Source organism: Cariama cristata, unplaced genomic scaffold, assembly GCF_000690535.1.
Source record: "Cariama cristata isolate BGI_N322 unplaced genomic scaffold, ASM69053v1 scaffold27127, whole genome shotgun sequence".
Lineage (NCBI taxonomy): Eukaryota > Metazoa > Chordata > Aves > Cariamiformes > Cariamidae > Cariama > Cariama cristata.
The window spans coordinates 1-11508 of NW_009628732.1; the positions used below are offsets into that span (position 1 = coordinate 1).

The 11508-nt window shown below is 43.9% G+C and overlaps 1 protein-coding gene across 1 annotated transcript; it reads right to left on the reverse strand.

The window, feature by feature from the left end:
• Nucleotides 1-2046: 2046 nt before the first annotated feature.
• On the reverse strand, nt 2047-8990 carry KIF3B (kinesin family member 3B). The gene is made up of 8 exons (XM_009704936.1): nt 7557-8990; nt 6870-6971; nt 6065-6187; nt 5835-5953; nt 5490-5603; nt 4713-4818; nt 4325-4503; nt 2047-4057 (listed from the first exon to the last, which is right to left on the reverse strand). The coding sequence occupies exons 1-8, from the start codon at nt 8937-8939 to the stop codon at nt 3964-3966; spliced, it is 2220 nt and encodes a 739-aa protein (XP_009703238.1). The 5' UTR covers nt 8940-8990; the 3' UTR covers nt 2047-3963.
• Nucleotides 8991-11508: the final 2518 nt, after the last annotated feature.

Here is an 11508-nt window from a genome sequence, read left to right on the forward strand (position 1 = left end):
TGGCCGGTGTGCTCCTGCGCGTCCGTTACCGCCGCCGCCCTCGCTGCTTCCCTCTAGCGGGAAGCCCCGGGGAGCGCAGGCCCGTCGGGCTGAGCCCGCCTCAGGCGGGGACCCCGGCCACGGCGCTTGGAGCGCTCGCGGGGGCTGAGGGGCTGTGTAGACGTCAACACAACGTTACGCAGTTCTACTCTTATTTACGTGTGAGAAATTATAATTTAGAGTGCCCAGAGCCTTTTTTTGGCGGGGTGGAGTGGCGAGAAAAGTAACATCAGGCTTTGTAAAGCATGAAGTCACTGAGCCTTGCCACCACTTACAAATTAGGAATGAAAACAGGCACGTTTTGATAGATGCAGTAAATCTTACTGACTTTATTACACGTTGTATTTTAGGATCACTTTACATTCCTAGACAAAAAGAGATGATACAAATAAATACAAGCTGTAAAACTATGGACAGAACTATTGACAGGTTCTTCGTCTACAGATCACCTAAGAGAAGGTGGAGATTGGTGTATCTCCAAGGAGCTGTGAGTTCTCATATGGACAGCTGTGCCCACGGGGAGCGCCTTGGGCACTCCGTTTTAAAAAGAAAGGGGACTGAAGAAGGCAGTAAGTGCCTGGACTGCAGAGTTAAACCCACCGCTGCGTGGTGCAGCACAGACAGGACCGGTGTTCTCACTTCAGTTCCATCTCCGTATCTAATTATGGCTTTTGCAGGTTATCTTTTCCAATTTGTGTTTTAACACAGCAGAAACAGACCCACAGGAGTCGCAATGAACCATTTAAAGCCTAGTACATGTTAACCATTACAGACAGAAGAGAGGACAGATCCAGGTTTACAGGTGTCTCACTGAAACTTGGCAAGCACTCTATGTGCAGTGATGGCAGACTTACTACACCTGAAAAAAAAAAAAACTGAACACAAGCCTGATCTGATCTGTATAACGCATCAGTGTAGCCCAGGATGCTATGACAGAGGTATGTGTTTTAGAAGATTCAAGCAGCATGCAAATATGTTTTAAAAAGGCGCTAGACCTATGTTAAGGATTTTAAGAAAGTGCTTTAATCCCTATGCTTCAGTGTCACGCGGTGCTTGCTCCCAGAGCGAAGGGCCAACTTCTGCTCCATGTCACTTTTTTTAAAAAGATCCCATTATACAGATCAGAGCAAAGACAAGAGGGATGTTAAACGTTCCTGTGAAGAAACTATGACGGCGCACACTGTCCGAGGGCCTCTTCCAGGAGCCGGCTGGATTTCCTGTCTTTGGCTGCTAACCTGCAGGAAGCCCAGATGGTTCAGATAACAGCCAGAGACGGGCAAACTCGGCAGGAATGTTTTTTAAAAACAGCTCAGTACGTTTTGTACAGCTTAAGACAATGTATTTTATCTTAGTATCAGTGCCACTGAATACCTGGTCGAGGGTAAGTCAATCGGAATGAGACTCTAAAAGCTTCTGTAGCAATCTGAGATTGCCCATGAACACACTAACCAAATCTCCAACCAACCACAGTTCCAATTTTAATACAATGACTAAATATGCAGTTTTATTCTTTTTCCACCCTACTGGATTTCTTTCACCTTACTAATGAATTTCTACAGAATTAAAAGCAGAGCCTTTCTGACATATTAACCAGCTAGCTTATCAACACTAAAAGGAGAAAAGTTGGGGTTTGCACTGCGCTTCCCACTGTGCCAGTCCTGCCCCAAGGGGAGTTTCCAGCACATGAGTTTAATACAGAATTCCCTACAGAGTAGTAGCAACTGAGGAAGAGTGTGCACATGTGCACACACAGATGTGTCTGTGTGTATGCATTATTCACACAAAACATATGTGTACATAGGTATGTATACATGGTTATATATTTTGTTGCGATTTCAGGTTTTAGACTCCCCCTTGTTTCATTTCAATTCTCTGAGCACTTATACCATACAATCGTCTTTTAAAACGTCCAAGTACAGAAGATTATGTGCTAGAGAGAAAGAGGGAGGAGAGGGAAGAGAAGGTGACATAACATTATTCAACAAGAGCCAATTAAAAGGCTCTCTGTACATAAACAGTGCTTCATAAAAAGGAAGATTATGCCAGGTTTCCATGTTCAGGTTGAAAGAAGTTTGTCAGATGCCTGCTCTCTCAATTATAAGCAAACTCCTCTTTCCTCCACCAAAACTAATATATATATATATGTATATATATATTAATCCCGTGGTCCAGAAAAGCACTCCATGAATCAAAGCAGCCGAGTTAGCGTTTAACCGGACCCATGTGGGCAGCTGGCTCACCTAGGCACCATGCCTGCAAGATGCAGAGGTGAGCTGAGCTGAGTGTTCGGTTCCTTCTGCTCATGGGGGTCAGAGAATGAAGTTCTCCAGCCTGGGTGAAGTCCCTCAGCGGATACTTAACGGGCACACAAGGCAGAGTCCACACATCAGAGCATTTCTAAAACCAGGCAAGTCCTCATACACTCACACATGTCAGTCTGGAGGAAGTCATCAGTGAGGGAGAGGAAATAGGTAAAAACGTTCAGAGGATGACAGCAACCAGAAAAAGTAACATCCCAAGTCTCAATATACAGTGAACTAAAACTGACGAAGGAGCTGTGAGACACTAGACAGGGACACCTTGCTCCGACCTTAGTGTGGCAGTTCCACCTCCCTCTACCCTACCACACGAGCCTGCAGCATTACAGGAGCCTGCTTTAGTCATAGGGCAGCTTGGCAAAGAGACCATCAAAAGCAGGAGTGCTTCCTCCCTTGTTTTCAAAGTAAAACCCCTGGAATTAATACCAGATTCCATTACCCAGACTCAGTTACGTGTGCTTTCACTCCCAGCAGGCTCTGCACGGGCTGGGAGGTGCAAAGGGGAAGCTTCTAATGTGGAACAGGGGAGGCACAAAAGGTACCAAATGCTGAACCTCCTTAGACCCCAAGGGAAGGGACCATACGTACAAGAGGAGTGCACTCAAAGGCAGCTCCACATTACGGTGCTCTACCCTCTACCCAGCTTACAGGGGAGAGCAGTCAGCCCTGTGAGCCTGCTAGGAAGACAGCTGTGAGCCAATGCTACATTTCCCGTGAACAGTGGGAGGGATGAGAAAATGGCCATACGCCACCCCACAGTTTAAAGACTTCATATGGACACTGGTTTCAAATGCCAGGGGTAAAGATGGAGGCAAAAGAGAGGAAGAAAGCTGTGGAAGCTGGCACTGGTATGCAGATGTATTCTTTGACAAGGTGGCTCCTGTTGGTAGGGGTGAGGTCTGTAGGAGGTCAGTTTAGAGAAGCTCTTATGCCTGTAAACAAGGCATAGTAGGGAGCAAAGTTACTTTCTAGAGAGCGCAAATTTGCTTTCAAGACCCCTTTTTTGTCCTACAGCTCTAAAGGGAGGCACAGCTATCTGGTGGCCAGTACATGCTGACCACTGCCGTCCTGCCTGTTCAGACCAACTTCTTAACCCCAAACAATGATGCCAGTCTTTCAAGCAGGAAAAGGAAAAACTATGCACCTAGCCAAGTTTGAACTGATCCTCTGCTTTTTAACCTCAGTTGGTTCTCACTATGGAGCTCTGGAGCGGTGGTTCTGTTGAGATGACTTTCAACTCTGTCTTCTTATTGCCCAACAGCAAAAAAGCCCAGTGCAGCAAAAGGGCTAGCGCAGAAGGAGAGACGGTGATGCTGTGAGGTGATCCCCATGCTTCCCATTGCTTCTAATACACTTTAACGTACCTCATGCATTTCTGATTTCCTAACTAAAATCTGTTTCCCACAGAGGCCAAATGCTGAATTGCAAGCACGTATCTTCCTGTGGCTCAGTGCACCTGGACTGGCACAAGTCAGTTAAACAGCAAAGAGGCCATCTCCAGGGGAAAGGGGCTGGAGTCTGGCTGGGAGTTCTCTCTGCAGGTTTTTACTTGTCTCTGCTCTCGGAAGGCAAAGGCTGTTCGCGCCCTGGAGAGGAACTGCTGGTTTTACTTTGGAACCAGCCCTCGGGACTGTGGGTAGAGCTGAGAACTATGGGTGCCTGCTGAAGAGGATCCCCCTGATTTCCTTCCAGTTTTAGGCCTGAAGAAGTAAAAATGAAAAAATAAACAAAAAGCCCCCACAATGTCACCTGTTACTCATCAAAATTAATTTTGCAAAAGCTGAATATTTTTACTGGATTTATTCTCTAATCAGTCTCAGCTTTCTCCTCTATTCTATGTTCCTTTCCCTCTCTCTCTGCTTTACAGCCAAGCTCGCCTTAACTTTACTGACCAGAAGTGCTGACAGATAGCAACTGTACTTGAACCTCTACTGTTGGCTAGCCTGCTTACTAAAAGTCCAACTCACCTGGGTTTTGACTTTTTATTTGAAGTGCTCTCAAAGGTTGAAGCATCCACCTGTATCTCATCTTCATCCTGCAGAGCTGCTTCCAGAGCTGCCTGAACTTTGGGAGCAATGGCTGGACCTTCATAGTCTCTCGTCGTTCGGCTGGGCATGTCAAGTTCCAGTAATACGATATTCTCTGCCTGAGACAGTAACAGCAGAATCAAAGCCTGCACGTTTTCATGTAAATAGTTTCTTTGCCCTCCAGAAGCTTATTCTGAAGTACTTTATAAACGTATGCAGGACACTGTAAAAATTTACATCCCATAGAAGAACTTACAATCCTCTGAAATCCACATTCCCCTGACCAGGAGGGTGAATACATGAGGGTTGTAACCGCATCTGGGCTTACCCTGTACCGAGCCTCTGGACGAATCATCATGGATGTCCTGGCGTGTTGGCTCAGTGGCCTTTTGTACCCTACAGCAGATACCGGTCTTTTCATCATCTGCTGGTTACTAGAGAAAAATGGATACTCAGTCTATTATACAACAAAACCAAAGACTTCTCTTGGAGTTTATGAGCTAAAACACCTGCAAATTCCACACAGAAATATGTTTCAAGAGAGCAGAAACTACCTAGGCTGCATTTGCAGGAACAGCTCTCTACAGTCAGAGAGAACAAGGCAAGATAGTTGTCCTGTGTCATCTGTTCCCTGCACTAAGGGGAGGATTTCTACGTAGTCTTACTATACAGACTGCAGATGCACTCAACTTTCTGAATTTGCTGTAGAGAACTTTCTGTGCAGAGAGTCAGGATCTAGCCACAGCTCTCATAAGAATAATTACGAGAGCTTTCCTATCTAAACCAGGAAAGAGATATGATAGGAATTTACTGCTATTTTAGTGGTGAATGCCCTATTGCATATATTTTACATATAATTATTGGGTTCATCTAGAAGAAAAATCCTAATCTTCCAAGAATTTTCGTAACTGTACATTCCTATTTTATTCAACCTACTAAGAGGAATATATTTTTTTATTTTATTGTGCAGCAAGAAGCTACGAACTCTGTAGAGCCAGTTAAATCCCCAGTTCAATCCCTCTTTCGGGGTACCTTGTTCTTGACAACTAGAGACTTTTCTGTGAACTGTAATTCCATCCCAAGACAAGATCAGAAGTACACTCACTCCAGACGGGTTATGGGATGCAGTTTCCACTGGTCTTCCTCTTCATCAAAGAATGATCTGTTCATGATCTTATTCTTTTCTTCCAAGGGAATAAAATTTTCAATAATCAGGTGCCTACGTGCAACCGCAAAAATGGGAAATACACAAGAAACATAATTAGCAGATGACTTTCTCCACTGCTCCTCTCCCACTGACTTAATACAGCCCTGGAAAAGGAGGAATGTTTTAGCTTTCTCACGTTTAAATCTTGTTCCACAAGCACGTGCAACGCCGTCCCTCCACTCCCCACCCAAAGAAACTCTCTCTGTTACAGTTAATAACAGGCAATGAAGTGACGGGATTTACTTTAGCTTTAGCTCCCTGGTAAGTTCATTTTGGGTCTGTTCCAGTTCCTGGCGCTCCTTGATGTGCTCTTCTTGGAGATCATGGATCTCTGCCTTCACAGCTTGCAGCTTGGAAAATAACTGGAACAGATAATAAGAGCCAAAGTCAAAACTTGCCAATATTCCTTTCACTTTCACGCACCAGATGATTTTATTCCTAACCCACTAGACATGGAATCATTTTCTTTTTACCTTTTTGAGTTTTTTGGTCTTTATGTCCACCTCTTGCTGAAGAGAACTATAGGTCTCCTTCAGCTCTAGTGTTTCCTCATCCCGACTTTCCATCTGTTGCTGGATCTCTCGCTCCCGACGTTTCTGAAGAAGGTGAGATACAATATTAAAGACCACAATTACGTTGCCACCTCCAGGCTGACATACACGAAACCAACGTTCAGGATGTTTTTACTTCCCTAGATTCCAGAGCTTTTGCTTTAAGCTTCTAGTTCTTCCTATCTCTTGCCTCAGAAATAACAGAAGCATTAACTCTTTGTCCTTATTTTGATACTAAAATCAGATAATGTGGATAAGTGCTCAAGCTTTAATTAAAGGAATCAAGTGACATGTTTAGATTCTTTTTTTTTCTTTTTATCAATTCGTACCGGTGATTGCACTTAGTGAATCACCAACAGAAAACGCAAACCAGAAAATAAACATTTAGCACATAGTAAACATCCCTCCCTTGAGCTAATGGCTGAACTGTCACCCTCTGAGGTCTTCCAATTGTTTCTTCACTTACAGACAACTTCAATCAAGATAGGACATAAATCTTTAACGTGAAAAGCTGGAAGAAAACTATTATAAACCTTCTTTACATATTTCATACAATGACAAATAGGCCACAAGACCTTCCCCCTTCTTTTGAGATAAATGATTGCCATTAAACCAGTTTTAGGGTTAACCCTGGGAAAATTTTCTTGTCGTTTCTCCTGATACAATGTTTTATAAAAGTTCTGCAGCTAGTCTTTTCGTACAAAATATCAAATGTTCTTTCTTGTACCTGTTCTGCAATTTCCTGTCGTTTCTGCTCCAGAATTTTCTGCTGTTCGTTTGTGTGATCCACAATATTTTTCCCTCCCACCAGAAGCTTACTTTCCATTGCCTGAAAGGAAGAACCAAGGTCAGAAGTTTCTCTCAGTGACCACAGAATGTAACTTTCTCTCCTATGGATACAACTTCTTCAGGACAGTTCCCTTATTTCACCTTCTTTTTCAAGTCAGCTGCTACAAAAATTACTATTTCTTAAAATTCCTATAAACCTGTGAGATTAATGGAACAGTAACTTGCTTACACTTACCCATTGCTGCAATGTGTGGCAAAGCTGGAGAACCAAAATGCGTGCTCTCCTGTAAAGAACTTGTTAATAATCTGTGACAGAATGAAGCATTTTTTTGTGCTACAGCTTGTGAAAAGATGTATCATCACATTTTATTGTATTGATTGCTTAAGATCCTACAAGATCAGCACATAAGAACAATGAAGTAATTAATGAATATTGAATTATGTAATTAAAGGTGGAAATCGCAACTTCTGTCTAGAAACAGTTTATTTTAAAATCTTCCAATCTAAACACAAATCACTATCCTGGAAACTTCTTGTGAAATACCTTTCCAAATTGGGAAACCCTCTATTCTCCCCACAGCCTAAATAAATTGCGTTCAAAAAGTATGACAAGGAAGAATTCTACCTTGATTTTAGCACTCAACATTTCTGTTGCTTCCTTCTCTCGCCTCAGGTCCTCCATTTTCTTCTCCTTCTCTTTCAGCAGTCTCATCTTTTCTTCTGCTACCAAGCTGTGATCCTCAACTATAGCTTTCTTCTCAATCTCTAGCTTTTCCTGTTGCTCCCTCCAATAGTCATCTTTGTCATCTCCTTCATCCTCACCCTCTTCAGTGTCCTCCTCCTCTTCCCCACCATCTCTCCTCCTTTCCCTCCTCTTTCTTTTGCCAATAGACCGTTTTTCCAACTGTGCCTTGAGTCGAGCGATCTCTTCCTGGAATTCTCGTAGCAGAGCATCCTTAGGATCCTCATTCACTCGCGGCTTGTTCTTGATGTTTTTGGCACGATTGGCATACCTCAGTGTTGTCAGAGTCTCCTCTACATTGTAAGAGGCAGGGCCTATATTGGCCACCATCACGGTTTTGGCATTGCCACCCAATGAGTCTTGAAGTAACCTAGTCAGCTTTGAGTCCCGGTACGGAATGTGTGTGCTTTTGCCATCTACTAGGGCAGAGATAACATTGCCCAAAGCGGAAAGAGAGAGATTGATTTTAGTAGCTTCCTTTAACCTTTCCCCCTGCGCTCCAGTCTTAGCTTGCCGCTCGCTGCCTGCAAGGTCTACTAGGTTGAGTTTCCCAACACGGATGTGATTCTCTCCATCGAGTCCTAACTCACTGCATTCGATAGTGATCACAAAAATGGCGTGAGATCGAGAGCTGTGTTCATTCATGTTGGTGGCACCAACAGAGCGATTTTGGTTTCCCACGTTCATGACGTGCTCTATCTCTTTGACGCTTTTCGTGACAAAGGAGGACAAATCCTTAACATATACACCTGTATCTGGTCTCTCCTTTAACTCCAGCCGCTTGGACTGATCCTTTGATAACAAGTCTCTGATTTCTTCTTGGTATATTTCCAAATAAGACGCTCTAACTAGGTATTGCTGATTTTGAGATCTAGAGATGTGGGTGAAGATGTGATCAAATGAATTGGGGATGACCCCTCTTTTTTCAGGATCACCACGCACCCCTTCCATCGTATACGTTTTCCCTGTCCCAGTCTGCCCATAGGCAAAGATTGTCCCATTAAACCCTTGAAGAACAGAGTCCACAAGAGGTCTGAAGGTCTCATCGTACAGTTCAACCTGTTTGGAATTCCAGTCATACACAGCATCAAAGGTGAAAGTTTTAGGCAGTTCATGAGATGTTCCCCGTGGATTCTTCACCGAGACCTGCCCTAACTTGACATCCACGTTAACGACTTTTTCATATGAAGCTGTCTTCTCTTTGCTATTCATTGGCCGGCATCGTACAACCACCCTAACAGACTCAGAGCTCTTTAACTTAGACATGACAGCAGGGCCGTGGCTGGCGTGATCCAATCAATGGATGATCCCGTGCTAGAAACCTAAAACAGAAACAAAGGAGGAATATGTGAAGGCAGTTTTCTGCAAGTGACAATTTTTCACAAAGCCAATGATTTGACTTATCTATTCAAGGAGCATTTTGCATTCATTAAGCTGCGAGGGATTTTGAACAATAAAAATAACATACAACATGAAAATTTTAAAAAGGCTTGAACTGAGACAGTATTATTTTACCAAAGCCTGTCCATCAAACGGTGTAATTTCTACAAGCTCTTCTGTAAAAAATCTTCATCAAATCACATTTTTACAGTTGGTAGAGATCCTTTTCTTGACCCTTAAAAATAATAGATAATGCTTTTTAAACTATTTGTAAAACTAATACAGTACTTTGCCATTGATTTTCTTTGCAGTCAGGCTTTTTGTTTTAAATCTCGTATTTTGAAAATCTAGTACAGGCTTGCTCTCTCCATATCGCTCAGGCTCTTGAAAGGGAATCAGTCAGGTGCTTTGATCAGGTGCCTCACTCACCTACCAAAATTCAAGAGAGACTGTAAATTATAAATATAGTTGCCTCTTCTTACGCCTCCTATGTAGGGATGAAAACTTCTCATATTCTTGAGACATTTATATTACAAATCCCTCACACGTGATGTGATGTGCCATCAGGACCATCCTGCCACAGAAGGTTTAAAACCTGTGCCTAGGTTTTCTTAAATGACAGCCGTTCCCTGGAACGTGCTTTCTTCCTCTTCTGCATTACACTTTCAAAGTCACTTTCTAGAAGCCTGCTCACAGAATAACAGATCTTTAATTGGGCTGCAGCAGCTGTGAGGCTTCAAGATAAAATCATTAGTTTGTCCATTTCCAGGCATCACATTCCCTGGATATTCTGCATTTCCACACTTGGGAAAACTGATGTTACCTTTCCTTTCTGTCAAGAACCAAGTGAAAATAATTATTACAGAAAAGTTTTCACCCCATCTTGCAATCTAGCTCACTATAAAGAAAATCACGAAAGCAGCCAAAAGCAGCACAGTCTTCCGATGCTTGCAAAGACGGAAAACCAAACCAGTAAGGAGAGTGAATCACCCCAGTGAGGTCAGCTCTGAAATCAGGGGGCAAGGGAGAGGAACATTGCCACCCCCTAACTGCAGCGGGGCGAGGGTGCGTGCTGCCGTCGGATGCCTGCGTGGTGCCCCCACCGAGGGCACTGCTGCAGCCCTGTAAAGTCAGGCCCTTCGCACCCCAACGTTCAAAGTCACTTCTGGTGCGGGGGGCACCCAGGCGAAGCACAGCCGCTCCCCCCGACACCGGATGGCTGCTCCCAGCATGCCCACAGCCCCTTGTCCTTCTGCTCCACTTCCAAACTTCCCGATCAATGTTGATCTCGTGTTTGTATTTTTTGGACAAGTATCATCAGCACGCTAAAACAGAGCGCAGCACTCCCGGCTTGCGTTGAGCAGGGAGCAGGAGGGAAAGCTATAAAGGTGGAGTAATCTACAGTATGCCTCAGCTAATGCTCAAGCAACCAGAGGACATCAGGGTGTGGAGTGGGCACCTGCCAGGATTTGCCCTTCTGAGGCTTTGAAGGTGAGTTTAATCTCGTTTCATGTCACTTATAAAAATTTCATAAAGCACTCGGCCCTTTGAGCCGGCCCTCCTCTTTCTGTAATGCGATTGCCCCCTGTGAAAGGATCCCGCAAACTAGCGTGAGTGTCTTCCTCAGCTAGAACTCGTGCATCGGTTCTTCTGGAGAAACTGAAGACAACCGTACTTGCTTTAGATATTTCAAGCACAATTGTTCACACAGATCTATGCTACTATTTTTTTCCTTTTGGCAATATACTTTTACCGGAATTTCCCCTAGAAGCCGGCCCTGCCCAAGCACACTAACCTACCGAAATACACTCCATGCTCCTGCTCTGGTGTTCCAACGGAATCAGGTTTACAAGATTCAGCATCAATCTAAACACACGTTGCAAAAAACCCAGTTCACATACTCCTTCGTGACTCTGGGTAGAGAGGAAGAAACACGCTGTTGCATGCCCCAGTCATTAGCACAATGAGCTGCCATTTAAAACGGAACAAAAAGACTGTGTTACTGCTAAAGCGACAGCCTTGCACGGAAGATCTCAACGGCACAGCTTGTGGAATGCCGTGTGATTTCTAATAAGCTGCTTTTTTTTTTTTTTCCAAAACAACTTTCAAGAAGAGCTCTGAGATCCTCCTGCCAACTGGAACTAAATGTAAAACTAACAGACACTGGAAACCCCAGGTAGCGCTGGCACACGTTCAGATCTGGCCCCCTCAGGACGTTCTCGCTGTTCCAGTACCAGCTGGATCTGCAGCAACCCATGGATTTTGTCTAATTGTTTTTTACTCAATAATTGCACGTCTGAGGAGATCTTCTCAAACAAGGGGACAGAGAACTTCAGGAGCAGAGCTAGAGGACTGAAGAAGGAAGCAGAACGTTTCTAGCCCAATATCCAGACTGTCAGTCTCACTACAACGAATAACACAAGAGTAACCAATAAACATGTTTTAAGAATTGTAG